This window comes from Camelus bactrianus, chromosome 15, assembly GCF_048773025.1.
Source record: "Camelus bactrianus isolate YW-2024 breed Bactrian camel chromosome 15, ASM4877302v1, whole genome shotgun sequence".
Lineage (NCBI taxonomy): Eukaryota > Metazoa > Chordata > Mammalia > Artiodactyla > Camelidae > Camelus > Camelus bactrianus.
The window spans coordinates 66,403,814-66,422,262 of record NC_133553.1 but is presented as its reverse complement, the minus strand read 5'-3'; the positions used below and the strand labels follow the sequence as shown (position 1 = coordinate 66,422,262).

The following is an 18,449-nucleotide window of genomic DNA, read 5'->3' as shown; positions in this document are numbered from 1 at the left end:
CTGTGAGTGATGTGGGGGTTGGCCTTGCTCCTGCTTACAGCCTCCGTTTTCCTTCTCTTTCTCCATGTCTCCTGATGGCCTTTCAGAGTCAAGAGAAGTTGGGTTGCTGTGAACATAAGGAAGCTGAGGTGGTTGTCCTTCTGAGCTTGTCCTCAGCAGCTTGGAGTGCAGATGGGGCCTCCTGCCCTCCGTGGGGCCCATTTGCAGGCGGTGGTCTTGCGTCCAGGCAGGGTGGGAGGGGCTGTTGTTTGGGTAAAGCGGCCTGGGCAGCAGAGGTGTGGGACCTGGACATTGAGCTCCATCAGCATCACCCTGGCCCTGTGTACCTTGGAGGGAAGGCTGGCCTGGAGGAAGCGACCCTTGGTGCTTGCCCACGGGGCTTGCTTAGGGCTTTTGAGGTAAGAATAAGAGGTGAGCCGACTCGAGGCAGGAAGCCATAGGTTGGACACCTAGAACTGGAGTGACAGTGTGTAGCTGTGGGGTCCCCAGCTGGGCCACGGGGAGCCTGTCCACCTGCCCAGAGGTTTGGGTGCCTGTGCCCTGGGGCTGCCGCTGCCCATTGCTGGGTGTTCCTCACTAGGCAGGGCAGTGGCGCCCTCTAGTGCTCCCACATGGCACTGAGGCCCTGTGGAGAGGCTGGAAGCAGTGTGTGCTGTGCACAGAATCCAGAAAAAAGCTGTTACTATTGGAGAAGGCAGCAGCTGGAAGAGAAGGAACCAGAGTACGAGAGGCCAGGAAGATGGTCCTTCTGTTCCCCCTGACGTGGCCCTCGTCTGCCAGGTCCCGTGACTGTTACACCTGCCCCCACCAGTTTGTGTGCATGGAGGGGAGTGGATGGTTGACGTCTGGGCCATGGGACTCATCCCTGCTCACCAGCCCTGCTGCGACCCATCCGCCGTGAGCTGCAGCCCAGGCTACTTAGTGGGTGTTAGGACCATCAAGACCGGGTGTGTTAAACCCCCCAGGGCCAAAGTGGACTTTCTCTGTGTCTGTCCCTTTCTGACCCTTCTAGGATATGTATAAGGTCACCTCAAGCCCCTCTGTCCCCTCTCCTCGCACTCACCATAGAACCTTGTGCACAGTAGCAGATCAAGTGTTGGGTACAAACATGTTTTTTCACTGGGGGTAAGTGTGGTCCAACATAGAGGGCCAGGTGTGTCATGGTGGCCTTAGCAATCTCTGCATGCACCCCGGCCCCTCACCAGGTGGCGGACAGCGAGGTCCTGATGAGCCTAGAGTGTGGGCTGGCTGCTGAGGAGCTCGTGGTCTCGGGGGCGTCTCGGTGGTGTAAATGATGTGTGTCTGGTGACTTAGAGTTAGTGTGACCGTAAGTCCTGTTTGTGTCTGTCTTCCTGGCATAGTTACTGGTGCCTCTTTACTATATTAAAAATGTTCTGGTTTGGAAAATATGGCCTCCCTATTTACAGCTTACTAAAAGGCTCCACCATGTCACCTCATTGTACCCAGATGAAGGGAGAGGATGTGTCCGGTCACGTTTCCTAGACATTGGGGCACTTCTCAGACAGATGCCAGAGATGGGGCCTTAGGAAGGCTGGCTGCAGGGCATGTTGGCTGGGGCGGGGATGCTCAAAGGCTGCCCTTGGCCTTTTGGGGGACTGCCTGGTGGAGAGCCTTTACAGAGCCACGTGCCACCTCTGGGGCCAGTGTGTAGAAGTAACAGGGACACACAGCTCATCTCAGCCTAAGGGAGAGCTGTCGAGCAGCGAAACCTGGCCTCCAGGGGCGCATGAGCCAGCCACTGCTGTGTTTAAGTAGAGGGGTGCTGTCACGCTGTCGGAGTGGAGAGGCGATTGCTGCAGTAAGTGGCAGGTTCGTCCAACTGTTCTCAGGTTCCTGCGCGCCCTGAAATTTTTCTCCCTCTGGTTGAAGGGGCAGCGATGTTTGGACTTCTGATTTCTTTCCCCAACTTTTGGTCCTAAAAGAAAAGTCAGCATGTGTTGAAGCCTCTGCTGCTTGGTGGGGGGACGGACTGTGCTAAGCCAGCCGGTGGGTTTGTCCTCAGAGTGCACCCTGCAGAGATGACCACACGTGGGAGCATGTCTCTGATCTGTGCCAGGTGGAATGGTAGGGAGGGGACTTTCTAAAGGGAGGGCCTTCAGAATGTGCACTCGGTGTGGAGCAAGGGCGAGGGAGGCGTCGGGAGAGGAGGACGTGTTCCTGGGTGAGAGGGATGGGCAGGATGCTCTCAGAGGTAGCGCTGGCCCTGGGGAGCCTGCCAGGCCTGGCACCCGGAGCGTCTTCCTCCAGGGAGAGCCCTCTGCTGGTTCCATACCAACGGGGTTGTGTGCACCTCTGGGGAGCCAGCGTGGGGAGGGTTGCCAGCTGAGCCGGGGCTCCCAGCTCTTTCCCTGCCAGTCTCCTGCCCTGTGGTTCTGACAGTCAGCCAGGTTGCTGCCAGACAGCAAGGGTGAGTGGGCCCGGGCCAGGGCTGAGGGGGTGTAGAGCTATGCTTGGTGCTGTTTAATGTTGATAGAGCTGCTTCCCTCAGACTCCTCTGTCCACTTGTTGTAAAGGGGACTGGGGAGAGATGGCTAAGGGTGTCCCAGCCCTGTTCCTGGGGGCTGAGCCCTGCCAGCAGGGCTGGGCTGTGTCTGGAATGGGTGCTCCATGGTGGGGGTGGGCTGAGGGCACGGAGTTCACCCACGTGGTGGTGGTACATTGCTCTCCTTGGTCCCCAAGGGAGACATGTCTGGATGAAGGGAGAAGGGATGTTTAGGTGTGTTGAGACTCTGGGCCCAGGATCCTTCTCCTTTAATTGTCTTCACCATGTCTGGCCCGTAGAGACAGAGCCATGCTGGGAAGCCCGGGTAGGGTGGGAGAGGCCAGGACTTTTTACCTTCCCCTTCTCCGTCTCTAGGTGGGGATGTGAGACTGAGAACCCATTCTTGGACTGGGAGTTATTGTAGGGCAAAAACAGGGTCAGGAGAGTCTCTGGAAGCTGGATTCTTAAGAGAAGCTCAGAGGTTTGGGACTGGCTGTGTCCTGCCTGTGAGGCTGGGTGCGTAGACTCCAGCCTGTCTAGAAAGCCCACCTGTGCTGCTGGTTAACCTGGACTCCTTCCCATTGCCCATCTCGGTATTTGCGGACATGCTGGCCCTGCCTTTGCCCAACTCTGTGTGGGGCCTGCTCCGTCTGGGCCTTGGGTTCCTGGAAGAATCCTGGCTCCAGACTTCAGAGCCTCTTTCCATAGGTGCCCCCCACCCCAGCCCTCTTCCTTGTGGGCTGACTGGTGGAGCCTGGCTTCTGTGACCACAGGGCTTATCCCCAGAGCTTCCTCGTGGGAAGGAGCAGCTTGAGTGAAGAAGCTGGATGTGGAGGAGTTCCCCAGGACGTTTCCACCTGGGCAGGCAGGGGTCGAGGAATGGGGTTCTCGGGGCTTGGAGCGAAGGCCGGAAGATGGGGCCACTGAGGTCTGGGTCTGAAGGTGGGTGCAGCTGCAAGGCAGCTGCAAACCATTGTCAGGCTGCTGAAAACAGAAGTGTTGGTTGCCCCTTTTCTCCCACACAGTCTTTCTGGCCTTCTGTCTGTGTCCTGGGGAGTGTCCAGGTGGACGCCTGATAGCAGAGGTCCTTGGCCATGTCTTGTCCTGCTTGGCCAGTTATGGTACCCCTCCCAGGAGCGAGAAGGCCAGGCTCTCTCCGGTTGACACCTTGTCACGCCTGATGACAGCCCATCATTACCTCCCATTTCTGCAGGGGCTCGGGAGAACCGGGGCTGTTTCAGGAGTCAGAATGCCGGCTGCCTGCTGCGTTCCACTGGTGCTGGCTTCGTCCAGCCAAATACCTGGGCCTGGCTTTTCTCTGGTCTCTTTATCCAGTCCAAGTCAGCTGGTATTTTCTTTCCTCTGTCTGAGTCCGTAAAGGGATGTAAGGTGCTTTCTGGCTGGTTCTTCAGAAGTCAGTCTGGCCTCATGTGGTCTTCAGCATGGGGTAGTGGTTGGGGTCCCACCTGGAAAGTAGGTTTTTGCTCCTCGGGGTTGGTGGGAAGATTAAAGGAGCTGCCCAGAATCTTCCCCCTTGGGTGATGGCCTCTTCATGTTGGGGTCATCCCCCGTGCCCTGGCCCAGGTCCCCAGCCCATCCCGTGTAGCACTGTGGCCCCCACTTCCACAGGCACGTGGGGGGCAGGGGCGTGGTGTTCAGCAGGGGCGTTTCCAGTCTCGGCATTAACCAGGAGGCTCACGGTTTTGTCTCCCTCCACAGCCTGGACGTGTCTCCTCAGGTAGAATCTGACCCAGCTGCTCCTCCTCACCACCTCCCCTGCTCCCCCTGTGCTCCGGCCCCCCCCACTCCTGCTTCCACCACTGCTCCCATGCTAAGCACTAACCTTCCTTCAGCCGCCTCCCCCGCTGCTGCCACTGCTGCCGCTGCCACGGCCATCCCTGAAGCCACCCCAGCTGGATTCCTGGGTCTCACCAACCCGTTCCTCACCTCCCTGCAGAGCAACCCTTTCTTCGAGGAACTCATAGCCGACATAGCACTAAACTCTCCTTCACCTGCTCCCTCTCTCCCTAGTGCCTCGAGGGCCAGCCCCATCCCCCTGGCCTCCCCTGGGAAAGCCCTGACTGAGTGGGACGACACCTTCAACGTCTTTGCTGCCAGCAGGCTGCGTCCAGAGGCCAGGAGTGAGACACTGGCCCCTGCAGGAGTGGGGCTGGAGGTGACTGGGCTGCACGACCCAGACCCCGGGGCCGTGACAATGAAGGCAGCCGAGCCCCAAGGGGACCCCGGGGGAGGAGGAAGAGGTGGGAGCAGCATGTGGCTGGAGCCCAGAGCTCCTCTGGACTTGGGACTGGACCACCAGAGCACGAGTGCGGCTGACCTGGGGCCCCTCAGGTCAGAAGGGGCTGGCCTGCCCTCCTCATCAGCTCGGCTGCACCCAAGAGCCTCAGACTCCGAAGCAGACAGGGAGTTGCCGGCCCCAGGAGGGGAAGCGGGGCTGAGTCCAGCAGACAGTGCAACGTCTCTCTTTAGCTCCCCAGAAGTGATCAGTGTGTGGGAGAGGCTGCCTGGCCCAGACAGCGCCCCTGAGGACCAGGACAAGGAGGCCTCCCGAGGTGGAAGCCAGCTTTTCCACGAGCTCAGTACAGTCGATAACTCCTGGCCGTGGGATGTGGTCACCATTTCGCCTGCAGCTGAGACATCCTCACCAGTCCTGCGGGGAGAGTGTGATGAGCTGCCTCCTCCCCAGATGCAGCCAGAGTCACCAGAACCTGTGAGCCCCAAGAGGAGCGAGGGGCTTCCCTCACTGGAGCTGGAGCCAGAGCCCAAGCCCAAACCCCAGTGGGTGCTGGGTGAGGGGCTGCAGCCCAGAACGCCACCTCCCAAGCCACCGCGTCTCTTCACACCGTCAAATTCCCAGGAAAAGGAGGAGGCGGCCACAGAGGAAGAGATGGAGAAGGCAGTGGGGGTGCTGAGTAGCAGGGGGTCAGAGATGGGAGAAGATGGCTTCCCAAGTACGCTGGTTGCTGGTCCCCATGAGGCCAAGGAGGAGGGTGCGAAGCCTGAGCTGGAGTCTGACAGCCTCCCTTCTGGAACCACGCTGGGTACAGCAGACCTGGAAGATATAATGGAGGAAGCCAGCCCTCCTGTGTCTGGGCCCTGCCAATCTCTGCCCACCAGCTGCCCTCAGGGCCCTGCCCCCACACCCTGTTACTCAAAGAGCTTGGCTTTTCAGAATCAGCAGATCGGAGGGGCTCCAGAGAGAAAAGAAGGCCCTGAGGCTCCTGAGGCCCAGAGCCAGGAACCAGCAGGAGAGGGGCGTGGGTCCCTGCCAGGCAGCTCCCTACAGGCTGACTTGTGGGCCTCGGAGGGGGATGCCTTGAACCCCTTCTCGTCTCAGGGGAGCCAGGATCCCCCCAGTCTCCCATCTATATCTCCTCCAGGGTCCAGGGAATCTTCCATCCACTCCGGTTCAGAAGAGCTGCCCACTCCCCCAGAGCCTGCCTTTCCACCGCCCCCTCTCCCACCCTGGGCCAGCCACCGCCACGGGGGGCCCAGCCCTCCAAGCTCTCCCCTGCCTGGAGCCTGGCCCCTGACCTCTTCCTCCCAGCCCCCCGGGGAGCCAGCCTCCCCCACTAGGAGCTCCCCAACCCCACTTGGGGAGGACCACGCTGCAGTCACCCCAGCCTCCCCGCTTGCACTTCTGCCCTTGGAGACACGACCAGCTGAGGAGCCACAGCCCAGTGCCAGGTGAGCAGCCCCCGGGAAAGCACTCTCCAGGAGGAAAGGGGTGGGGGTGCAAAGCAGCCCAAGGGCTGTGCTGGTCACATTCCAGCCTCAGCCCCTCCAAGGGTGGGTGAGGGGCTCCTCCACCCCAAGGCAGGATGGTGGAAGCCTTCCGTGGTTCTGGCTTTGAGGCTGCTTCCTCTTGGGGCCTTGGACCAGCAGGTACCCCCATAAGCCAGGAGTTTGGGGATGATGCTGATGAGGTGCAGGGGGTGAGGAGTGGGGTGAGGGGAAGTGATGTGGGCCAGCAGGGGAAGGGGGATGAGAGCCCAGGCGCTCAGCCTCAGGGTGGGCTGGGGGCAGTGCAGCTCGTCAAATGGAGGCTACTCTGGGAGAGCAGGTTGTGGAAGGCAGAGAGCCGGAGGGGAGGGACTGGTACTGAGGTCAGAAGGGAGAGCCAAGGTACCTTTAGAGGACAAAGGAAAAGCTCCGGTGCTCCCCGCATACATGATCGTCAGAAAAACGTTTGTCTAGCCCCATCAGGTGCCTCACTGGTTTGCATTTGTGCCTTTCAGGGGGTGGCCCTGAAGTGTTAAGACTGTGCTCAGTGGACAATGGATGCCTATGTGACTGTGGTCACTGTGGCATTGGTTTGTTTTGCAAAAATTATGAGGTCCTGACCTCACCAGATGGCTGGCGAGGGGTGCCCAGTGCTGAGGCCTGGAGATGCAGGTCACTCTGGGGAACGCGGGATGACTTAGCAGGGCCAGCAAAGTCCAGAGGGAGTCTAGCGCTCTAGGACCTCGGTGAGGAAGTCGGCGGTGGGGAGCAGAGGGTCTGCTGTCTGATGAGCAGGGCAGACTCCAGCACTAGCCTCTGGATGGCCAGCCCCCTGGCTCACACCTTTGGTCATCCAAGTTTCACTGAGCGTCCACTGTGTGTCAGCCGCTGAACAGGGCTGAAAGGCGCTAGCCCTGCTGTGTTCCCAAGGGCTTCCCAATCCAGTGGGGAAGACAAAAGTGAGCCTGTGAAGGGGAGCCCCCGGGGGCGGTGCTGGTGCGTGAGAAGTGGGTGGGAGGAGTCGGGGCTGCTCCGACTGCTGTTCCAGTGGGAAGTGGGGATGCTGTTCCCAGAGGTGACGAGTGGAGGCGGTTCCAGCTTCCTTGCTCTGATGACAGCATCCTCAGCTGGCCCTGCCGCATCCCAGCACCACTTCTATTTATACTCTCCGCTTTCTGGAAGTTTTATTCTCTTCAGAGTTGGCTTCATGTGTGTACTTGGCACGTTCCTTACATCATGAGGTAGATGGGCCAAGTAGAGCTGCCCCCATTTCTCAGATGAGGAAGTGGAGCCCATGAGAGCTGCAGGGTCCAGGCTCCCTCAGATGTAGGGAGGCGATCTTACTGAGAGCTGAGGCCTCCTGGCTCCCCATTCAGGGTGTATTTATGCCCCACTGGTATTCCTCCCCTCCCCCGGCACAGCCCTAGGGGGCATGACAGCTGTCTTTACACCCCCGTCCTTAACATGAACTCCTAGGTGGGCAGGAGTTGCGTCCTTTCTCTACTCTCCGCCCCCTGCCTGGGGTCTCTGCTGCTCCTCTCGGGGCTGTGACACTGAATCCACTGCTCTGTGCTGAGTATCAGAGCTGGCGTCTCTGGGTCTGGGTGAACCTCCCTTGGGTGGAGTTCAGGGCCTTGGGCTAAGCCATTTTACTTCCTACACATGAATGGTCCAAATCCTCGGTGAAGCAAGTGTAAATTTAAAGAGATCCCCTAGAGGCAGGTTACGTGGTTTGGAGGCTGCTGCTTGCAGTTTGGGTGCCTGTGACAGGTACAGGGTGCTGAGGGATCCCAGGGCACAGTCATCTTAGACAGCACTGGGGAATCAGGAAGGTTTCCTGGAGGAGGTGGACTTGCACAGCTTTGAAACGGGAGTAGGAGTTGGCAGGCCAGCCGGCAAAGGGGCAGTGTTCCAGACAGAGGAACAGCTCTGATAAGAACCTAAAGCTGAGAGAGCACGTTCTCCTCTGGCTGGAGTGCATGAGAAAGTAGAGGGCCGGGAGGAAAGCGCAGGGGCCAGGTTGTGTTTTCTTACCTTGATAGGGAGCCCCTGGGGAGGCTGAAATCATTATCCCACAGCAGAACGGAGGTGGGCAGGGCTGCCCCAGAGGAGCGGACTTAGCAGCTGGGTGTGGCTGGAAGGTTTAATCGGCGCTGGCTTGGAGAGGAGTGGGTGCTGTGAGAGACGGTAGCAGGGCTTAATGTTTGTCAAGGCTGAAGCAGAAGAGGAGGGTTCAGAGGGGACCCCAGGTTTTTGGCTGGAGCCATGGAAGGCTAACGGTGCCTGGCACTCACCTCGGGGGAGCACAGGAAAGGGCAGGCAGGCTGGAGAGGGGTGTGGACCCTGATGGAGCCAGGCTGCAACTCTCTGCGTGGGTCTAGAACTCAGGGGTGAGGTCTGGGCTGGAGATGGAGATCAGGGGTGGTGGGAGCTGAAGGGGTAGAGGGGGGAGAACTTCAGGGCCCACCAGCAGTTAAGACTGGGAAGGGGCTGCCAGGTGTCAGGAAACCAGGCGGAGGTCTTGGGAGAAACAAGGAAGAAGGAGAGCAGCGCAAAGGGAGGAGTGAGTGGTCCAAGGGTCAGCGCCACAGAGAGGTCAGTGAGGTGAGAACCGAGGGGCTGGTGGCCTCAGCAGGATGGGCCAGTGGGGGCCCTGTCCTACACCCTGCGGATCCCCAGTCCTGGAAGAATTAGGAAACTCAGAGGGTTGATCATCCTCCTAGAGAAATGTTACACTAGGGAAGAGGAGGGCGGGAGGGTAGATGGACGGGGCGGCTCTGGTGAAGACTGAGTGTAAGTGCAGAGGAGTTTGTATGACTGCCTCTGCTGTCCCTGTGAGGGGGGCGGTGATCTGAGGGAGTCAGGCGGGGAGGGGGCAGTGGTGGCGTGAGGAGGAGTGAGGGCAGAGGCGAGGATGGACAGCCGCCACCAGCTGGTGGGTTTCTGTCCAGCCGAGCTGCTGGCCCCACGGAGAAGGTGGCCCCCTTTTCCTTGCGTCACCCATCCCTCCCCATAACACATCTCCTGTCTGTCTTCGCAGTCCCCACCCTGTGAAGCCCCTCAGTGCTGCCCCAGTGGAGGGCAGCCCTGACAGGAAGCAGCCCCGCTCCAGTCTGAGCACAGCCCTGAGCAGCGGGCTGGAGAAACTCAAGACAGTCACATCCGGCAGCATCCAGCCTGTGGCCCCGGCCCCCCAGGTGGGCCAGACCGTGGATGCCAAGAGGCTGAAGGTGAGGCCCAGCAGGGTGCCAAGGGCGTCAGACCAGAAGCATGGTGCTGGGAAAGAGAGGTCAGGAGCAGGGTGCCGGCAGGGTGGGCCAGCCAGCAGGCCTGCTGTCCCACGCTGGAGCCTTGAGGCCAGTTCAGCTGTCTCTAGCACCAGGGATGGAGGCAGCTCCAAGGGCCTGTGTGGGGAAATTGGGGTGTTGGTGGGCGGGTAGGCCTGAGGCTGCCCTGCTCACTGTCACTGCGTCTGGCCTCAGGACTCAGGGGTGCAGGACCAGTCGGCCAGATACTACCACCTGACGCACGACGAGCTTATCGGCCTGCTCCTGCAGCGGGAGCGGGAGCTGAGCCAGCGGGATGAGCACGTGCAGGAGCTGGAGAGCTACATCGACCGGCTGCTGGTGCGGATCATGGAGACCTCACCCACACTGCTGCAGATCCCCCCCGGTACCCCCAAGTAGTCCCCTTAACTCCCGTTCCCGGAAGGGGTGGCCTAGCCCCACTCCCCAACAGGGCTCACGCCATCCCTCCCTCCCGCTGAACTCACTCTCACCCGGGTCTGGGTGCAGCCTGTCCTCCGTTGTCACCCCCTCCTCCCCCTCTCTCCTGCCTCAGCTGGGCTGCTGGAAGTGGGCCCTTTGGACTCCCATTGGCAGCATCAAGTTCTGAGTACAATTTATGTGTCTTTTGGAGCCCTGGGTTTTTCCCATCTGCCTGTTTTCATACCCCTTAGCTTTGGGGGCTCCAGGGAATTGGAACAAAGAGTTTAGCCCACAGGATGGAGCAGGGGTGAGCTGCAGTTCGATGTGGTGTCTGGGACATACTTTATGACCCCCAGTTTTTCCATGGCTGAACCCTTGTCCTCTCCATCTCCCTCCAGCCTCTGGAGTGCTCCTAGTATTACTGGGGCTGTGGCAGGGACCAAGCTGCTCAGTTGTCTGTGAGTTTTGGGCAACCAGGGCACCTGCTTTTCAGCCTCATGTCTGTTCCTTCCCCCAGGAGCAGGGAGTCTGCGTGGTCTAGTCTCGTCTCTGCCTTGTCCTGACTGCTTGTTTTTCAGCTGTTTGCGGTGCGAGTGCAGGGTGGAAGGAGGGAGGTGATGTGTGTGCTCCAGGCCACTCCCCACCATCCTCTTCTGACTTTTGCATTGAGTGTCATGTGTGAATGTGTGGAGAGCTGGGACAGGTTGGCAGGAAGTGCTCCTTCACCCACCTCCAAGGGGTGGGCGCCTCTGGGCTTTGGACTGCTTATGCTTGGGGACCAAACCTCCAACTCTGTTCTGGTTGCCTGTCCAGATGCCAAAACTCTGTGCTGCTGCCGGGTTTGAACTTTTGGAAACCGATTAAAATGTGCCTTTTGTGGGTGGGGTCAAAAGCCTCTGGATATAGACCTCTCCCTCTGTGTGGTGTCCCCCTTCCCTCCTGTTGAGCACATGGGGTTGGATCTGTTCGGGTCCTGGGAATAAGAAAGGAGGATGGGGGCAGCCCCGCCACATGCTCTGCCCCTGCCTTAGAATTCATTTCCGCTAAGGTTCTGGCCAAGCTGCTGCTGCTCCCTCACCCTCCCTGCCATCTTCTCCTCCTCCCTCAGCCCCAACTGACGAGTGTCCTCGCATAAAAACTAGAGTCTGGAAGTTGGGGGGGGGTCCCCACTCTGCCTACACTTAGCAAAAAGCCTTTGTTGCCCTCCCATCGATCCACTAGGTGCTGACCAGCCTGCCTGTTCTGCCCCATTGCCTTGCCTGGCTTGGCTACAGTGCACTTTGAAACAAAGTGCCTGTCCTTTGGCCCAGCCCCTGGTTTGCTTGAAGAAAACATGGCAGGCTTCCCTGTGGCTCCTGCAGGGAACCTTTGGTGGCTGGGGGCACTCTGCCTCAGCAGAAGTTGTTGGGGGCAGGAGGTGCTGAAGGAGGGTACTTTTGGCCCAATGAGGAGGTGAGAGCTTCCGTGAGATTCCCCTCTTCATGAGATGGCCTGTGGGATCACTTGGAAGGCCTTGGAAGGGGATGTGTTCTGTGGGTGATGTCTTCCTTCTAACAGCAGGAAGCAGAGGAGCCCCACACATGGGGAAAAGCCCCTGTCATGTCATCTACCTTAAGAACCACTTGTCAAAGCTGAGGAGTGTCCACAGGTGCTCAAGACTGTGGCCATGTTTTAGGGGTCACTGGGGGTTGGATGGATGTCTCTTCACCCCTCCAATAGGTGTCCCTTTGGACTCTGTTCAGTCCCGGTCCTGACCCTGGTCTTGCACTCACCCTTGATTATGGGCCTCCAAAATGCCCAGAGCAGGGGGATGTCTTCAGAAGAGATCTGAGCTGAAGCCCAGGGTTCTTGTTGGCCGTTTCGGCTCCGGGCCGCAACTTGGTGGAGAGCTGCAGGTGGGGTGGGCAGGGAGCAGGCACAGTTCTGCTTTTGCTGTTTGTCTTCGTAGTTGTAACTCCTGTTTATAAAGAGCTTGTTCTTCATGTTTTGAGCACTTTATGAAGAATAAAAAATTAACATACTGCAGGTGGCTCTGTTGTGTTACTGTTTTGATAAGCGTATGAAGGAGGCTTCCTGGGAGAGAAGGCAGCCTTAAATCAAGATGATGGTGCATGACTGAAACCAGAAATTGACACAACTCCTCCAGCTAGGAAAAGTCCATTTCTTGTGGTTCAGCATGGATGAGGAACTGACTGCTACAGATCGTACAGTGTTCAGAAGGCATGGACATGGGCAAGCATGAGCTAACCCTGCACTTCGCCATCAGCCTAAGGAGACCCTAAGGATGGGGGTTCTCTAGAGTCAAAATCAAACATTTCTGCTGTCTTCCTGGGCAAAACAGGCAGCTTTCCCTCTTATCCTTCCTCCAGTCTGGCTCGCTGACCAGATAATTAAGCTGGGAATCTGCTGCTCTATTTTGCATCAGTGTGTTTATTGTCCCTGCTGGTGCCTTGCTCTACAATCTGCAGTACTCCCCTTTACCCGAAGTCCTTGTAGCTGTTACTTGTGAAGCATTTCTGAACCTCGCCTCCCAGTTCTCTTTCTACCCAGGAATTGGGCCCAGGAGAAATTTCTGATTGGCCAGGGGAAGTGGAGGCTGCCAGGGCTCTTAAACCCCTGCTGTTTAACTCCAAGGGCAATAAATATTTGAGTCCCTGCTGTCAGTCTTCTCCTGGATAGCAGTGAATCAAAAAGTCACGACTCCTGCCCTGTGGACCTCACAGTAGGAAAGGCAAATACTCAAAACCATAGATAATTAAAAATGCATGGGCTGCAAAAGGAACGTGCTGGCTGCTGTAGGAGCAGGTAGTGGATTTTGCAGAAGTAGGGCAAGGATTGGAAAATGTAGTGTTTAGGCTGAGGCCAGGAAGAGCCAGTGTCGGGCGAAGATAAAAAAGTTAAGGTCTTATGGGCGGGGAATGTTCAAGGGTCAACGGTGGCGAGAGCCCCACATGCTCCAGGAACTGTCAGAGTGGCTGGAGAGAGCAGGGCGATGGGCAGGGTGGCAACAGAGGAACCCGCATGAAGATTCTGCAGTGTAATTCCTTGTAGAAAGCTTTCCAAGGTAACCCTACTCCGTCTGGAGTCCTTGCCCATCTGGTCCAAGGGTTGGACCCACTTCAGTAGGGCTCTTTTTCTGGACAGCATCCCCAGGAGCGACGCCCACCGCAGCAAATCAAACTTCTAAGGGCAGGTAACCAGCGAGGCGTCGCCCAGTGGCCCTCCATCGAGACCTTAGCGTCGTACGAGCACGCTGTTCCCCGACTGCCGACGCCTGCTAAACTAGCGGCGGGAACCGAGATCCGGCCTCAGAGTGCAACTCTCCGCAGTCTAGGGTTGTCGAGCTCCATGACGAGAAAACTACACTCCCCACAACCCATTGCGCCTCCAGCTCGCTGCGGTTGCTTATGGCCAATCCGGAGAGGCAGCTGTGGCGGGGGCCGAGGAGGGACGTTTTAAAAGGGCCGGAGATTGCGGGCGTCAGTGGCCATGGCGGATACAGCGACTACAGCATCGGTGGCGGCGGCTAGTGCCGCTAACGCCTCGACCGATGCACCGCCCTTCCAGCTGGGCAAACCCCGCTTCCAGCAGGTGAGGACCGGGCTGCGGTTTGAGGGTTTGCGGGTGGCATAGGGAGGACGAGCAAACTCCTCTCCAAAATCCTCTTTAGCCCTAGGGTCTCAGTCGCGCCGCCACCGGGAAGCCAGCAGCTACTGCCTTGGGGGGGGGGGACCTCGGCCACAGCCGCCTCTTTCCCATTGGTCAGCGGGGAGGGCGAGGATTCCCACCTTGGTTCCCTATTGGCCGTGGGCACCGCCACTCCCCAGCTGCCCGCGCCCTCCAGCCTTTCCTGCCTGAGGCACTGTGTGATTGGCCACTGCCCACCGCGGCCCGGGATTCGGGTACCACGGTCCGAGCGGCTTCTGCAGGGTCGCTTGGGCAGTGCAGCCGCCCACTCCAGATGGAAAGTTCGAGTCCGGCCCTGGATGAGAGTTGGCGTGGCCGAGATGCTTTCTAACTTTTCTCTGGAAGGCGGCTTTCTGAGTTGCCGGCGGAGCCGCCTTTGGGCAGCATCCGTGCCCCGCGGCCCCGCTCCCATCCCTCCACCCTAAGCCAGCTCCGCGGTGCGCGTTGGGTTAGGGCCAAGAGCCGAGGGGTGCCCGCCTCCCGGCTACCTCTGTCCCCTCCGGGAGGGGATTCGCTGACGCAGCGAGTCGGCCGGCTGGTGTCCTGCCGGATATTGAGCGAGGACGTGCGGGGAGAGCTGGGGTGCGGAGGAAACGCTGTGTCATCCCCGGGGACCGCGGGCCGCTCGGAGGGTCCACATCCCCAGGAGCCCGCTCCAGCCCCCCACCTCCGCTGCGACCTCCATGGAGGGTCTCCCTCACCTGGGCGCTGGCGCCGTCGAGTGCTTGGCTCTGTCTGACCTGGTATGAATTCCGGACACGGTGACAGTGGTCTTTTTCCTTCGGGACCCCCGACAGGGCGTCGCTAACTCGCCCTCAGCCAAGGAGACAGAGATCGAACCCGCAGCCCAGAAGTGCGGTCGGGGTTGCAGGCTGCGAGGGGCCGTTTCCACGCCGCGGGCAGCCGCATACCCCGGTCCCCTGCTGCCTCCAGCGCCGAGGAAATGGACTTTGTTTGGAAAGGGGGCAAAGAGACTTGGCCGAAGCGAACCAGGCTTGCCTGGGATAGGGAGCAGCCGAGGCGGACAGAAAGAAGTTTGCAGGAAGAAATGAAATTGCACAAAGGTCGGTGCGGTGGTTGGTTGGTTGCTTTGACGATGGTGGGATAGGGACTGCTCCAGCAAAGTGGTGCACTGAGCCTTGCTGATAATTAAGGAGCTGCACTCCTGAGTCTTCTGAGAAAATGTCCCCACTGGTAGCTATGTGAGGCATCCTGCCAGAGAAGGGTGCCACCTCCTTCCACCTGTCAGGGATGCCTCTGCCTGGGCTTGAGTGACCCTTCATTAGCAGACCCCCTTCCCTGCCCTTCACACACATTCCACTCTCCTTCAAGACTCAGGCCTGCCTCCCAAACACTTCCCCCTGTGACTTACCCCTTGGTGGGACCAGGTCTCAGATTCTCTCCTGCCTGCCTCTTTGGCTACCCGAAGTGGGATCCTCACAGGTCAGCCTTTACTGCAGTCGGCTGTATGGTCCTCTAACACTTCTCTGTGTGGTTACTCCAAGTAAAGACCATCTCTTCAACCCCTGTGAACCCCTCAGAGAGAGAGAAGGGTCTGATCTTGCCCTTCCCGTGTCTCCATCTTACCCTGAGGTGGGGCAAGCCACAGTAAAGTCCTGAATAAAGATTTGTGGGTTGGTTTTTTCCCAGTAGCTGTCCTGGGACACTGCATCACACAATGACCTTTGAGAAAATCTGAGTGGCTTTAATGACTGCGCACTTTGCTGTGATCACCACTCAAGCCATAAATGCACAGCTGAGGCCACTGTGTTTGGGCAGCCATTGCTGGCATCTCTTTTTGGCAGCACTTTTGAAGACAGGAAAATTGTTTGTTACATTTGCTTTTGAAGCATCCCCCCTTCAGCACAGTGACCTGCATAAAGCATGATATTCATTCATGTCGAGGAACTTCTCTTTCCTCCGAATCTGCTCCTCCCACGTGACTCCCTGGCTGTGCAAGTGGCCCAACCTGCCACCCAGTTGACTCTCAAGAAACGGAGTCACCCGTATACTTGCCTTCCTCTCCTTTACCCTCTAAATACAACCAGAGGCCCAGTGTTCTCATCTCCAACAGCTCTCAGATCCGCTCATCTCCACTTCCGGAATCCTAGACCAAGCCCCCATAATCTGTCTCCTGAGTCACAGCAGAAGCCTCCTGACCTGTCTCCCTGCTTGCCCTCTGGCCCCTTCCAATCCCTTCCACTTCCGCATGGCGGAGTCCCAACAACGCAGATCTAGCCAGGCAACTCCCCACCCTCTCCAATGCAAACACTCTTAAACACCTTCCAGTGGATTCCCCTGCTTCTGAGATAAAGACCTCTATTTTGAAGGGCCTGCATGGCCCACCCCTGCTAGCCTCTTCTTCCTCCATTGGAACCCTCCCCCAAACCCTTGAACCCTCCTTCCCACCACACTGGCTGCTTTCAGCTCCTTGACCCCTGAGTGATTCATAATCCAGGGCTCATTCCCAGGGCTCCACTCCAGGAACACCACTCTTAATCCCCAACCAGTATCAGCACTTCCTGCAAGACTGGGCATCCAGGTCTTTCCTTAACGCCTGGAGTCTCCCTAAAACCCGCTTCCTTTCATTCCTCAAAGATCTTGTGCAGGAGGGGCGCTGAGCAGTGTCAGAGGGTGGAGAAATACAGCCTGCCTTGATGGGCTCTGGTCTGCGGCCATCTTTCTCCCCATAAGATGATAATGATAGCCAAGCATCGTTCTAACTTTTCTGTGTATTGACTTCTTTCTTTGCATGACAACCCTGTGAGACAGGTACAATGATCCCTTATATTATAGCTGAGAACACTGCCACACAAACAAGTCCAGTAACTTCCTGGGCAGCCTGGTTCCGGAGTCCATGTTCATTTGTTTACAGTCAACTTTTTTATTATGGAAAATTTCAAACAGACAAAAGTGGAGACAATTGTCAATAAACCCATCACTCAGCTTCAACAATTACCAGTGTAAGGCCAGTCTCATTTCATCCATATGCCTCCCCCACCCCCAAGCAATAAATTATTTTTAAAACAAAGCCCATTATTTCATTGTACCTGCTAGTAGGTATCTCTAAAACAAATAAACACTTTTTGGGTTAGATTTTCTAAATAAACTTTTTAAATTTTGAAATAATTTTGAATGTGTGGAAGTCAGATAGCAGAATTCTGGTATAACCCTCATCCACGTTCCCCTAATATTGTCATCTCAGATTACCACGGTACATTTGTCAGAACTAAGACCCCAACACTGGAACATTCCTATTAACTACACTCCAGACCTTACTGGATTTCACTATGCTATGCACTAATGTTATTTCTCTGTTCCAGGATCTCATGTTATATTTAGTCATCATGTTTCCTTAGTCTGTCCTCTGATCTATGACAGTTTCTCAGACTTACCTTGTTTTTGGCGACCTTGACAATTTTGCAAAGTACGTGTCAGATATTTTATAGAATGTCCCTCAGTTTGGGTTTGTCTGGCGTCTTTCTCATGGTTAGGTGGTTATGGGTTTTTGGGGAGGACTACCACAGAGCACTGTGAAGTGCCTTCTTCTTCACATGGTACCAGAGGGTTTCTCATTAGTTTTAACACAACCACTACCGTCCCATTAATATACCTAAAATAATTATTTCTTAGTATCACCAAATATCATCCAACCAGTCACTATTTGTCTTAGTCGGTTTGGGCTGCTATAACAAAATACCATGGATTGGGTAGCTTATAAACAACAGAAGTTCACTTTTCACAGTTGTGGAAGCTGGAAGTCCAAGTTCAAGGCAGGGGCAGATTCGGTGTGTGATGAGAACCTGCTTTCTGGTTTGTAGACAGTACCTCCTAGCTGTAACACGACCTGGCACAAGGGTGGAGGGACCTTTCTGGGCTCTCTTTCATAAGGGCACTAATCCCAATCATGGGGGCTCGGCCCTCTTGACCTCGTCACTTCCCAGAGGCCCTTCTTCCTAAAATAGTCACCTTGGGGGTTAGGATCGCAACATATGACTTAGGGGTGGGGGCACAAACATTCAGTCCAGTGCGCTATTAACATTTCCCTGATTGTTATAGCATTTTTAAAATAATTGGTTTGTTTCACTCAGGATCCCGCAAGTGCCATACGTTATATTGGATATAAAAGACATCTCTTTTACCTCTTTTAGTCTATTGGTTCTCATCCTTCCCTCCTTCCTTCCTTCCTTCCTTTCTTTCTCTCTTTCTTAGAAACTGGGTTGTTTGTCCTGTAGAATGTCCCTCATTCTGAACGTGGCTGTTGGCATCTCGGTGATCGTATTTAAGATGACCCTCTGTCCTCTGTTGTTCCTGTAAACTTGGAGTCCATGCTTTTAACCACTGGCCCTTGTTGCCAAGTGAAGGGAAGATGGCAGGAGTACCAGGGGGAGCTCTGGGACCTGATCGCTTCCTTCCCTCCTCCTTTTCTCTTCCTTTCCTGCGCTCCCTCTTTTCTTCCTTCAAGCCTGCCTCCGGGTTTGGCCAGTTGGGGCCCCAGGACAGGAAAGAGACACACATGATTCTTCCCACTGTGTTTCAGTCTATCCAGAAATGTTTGCTTGCTTTCTTTATTTTTTGAACTTCCTTGTTCCTTTGGAAACCAGACTTATCTGCTAAGATGACTGGGGGTATGGGTGTCCTGTGTGCGTGCTGGGGTCCGAAATCCAGAGCAGGCAGGTTTTGTAGGACACCCTCTGGACGCCGGGGAGCCTGTGGGCAGGAAAACGCACTTCTCAATTCAAGATGGAGAGATTCATGCGGGCTAAGAGCCAGGAGGCAATGGGGAAGTTCCTCATATAATTTGCCCG

At 56.7% G+C, this 18,449-nt stretch overlaps 2 protein-coding genes across 5 annotated transcripts in view; both read left to right on the top strand.

Moving 5' to 3' along the window:
* RAB11FIP5 (RAB11 family interacting protein 5) overlaps positions 1-11,977 on the top strand; it is a 40,023-nt gene extending 28,046 nt beyond the window's left edge. Inside the window, exons 4-6 of one of the 3 annotated variants that reach the window (XM_074341311.1) lie at positions 4,223-6,211; positions 9,288-9,477; positions 9,730-11,977. In XM_074341311.1, the coding sequence (XP_074197412.1) occupies positions 4,223-6,211; positions 9,288-9,477; positions 9,730-9,933 (2,383 nt within the window). In that variant the 3' untranslated portion in view covers positions 9,934-11,977. The remainder of the gene's footprint in view (positions 1-4,222; positions 6,212-9,287; positions 9,478-9,729) is intronic. The other 2 variants (XM_074341312.1, XM_074341313.1) reach the window with 2 other exon arrangements.
* Positions 11,978-13,384: 1,407 nt separating this feature from the next.
* The window catches only part of SFXN5 (sideroflexin 5), a 114,003-nt gene continuing 108,938 nt past the window's right edge, over positions 13,385-18,449 (top strand). The window contains exon 1 of one of the 2 annotated variants that reach the window (XM_074341310.1): positions 13,385-13,545. In XM_074341310.1, coding sequence (XP_074197411.1) covers positions 13,444-13,545 — 102 coding nt within the window. In that variant the 5' untranslated portion in view covers positions 13,385-13,443. The remainder of the gene's footprint in view (positions 13,546-18,449) is intronic. The other variant, XM_010963686.3, reaches the window with a different exon arrangement.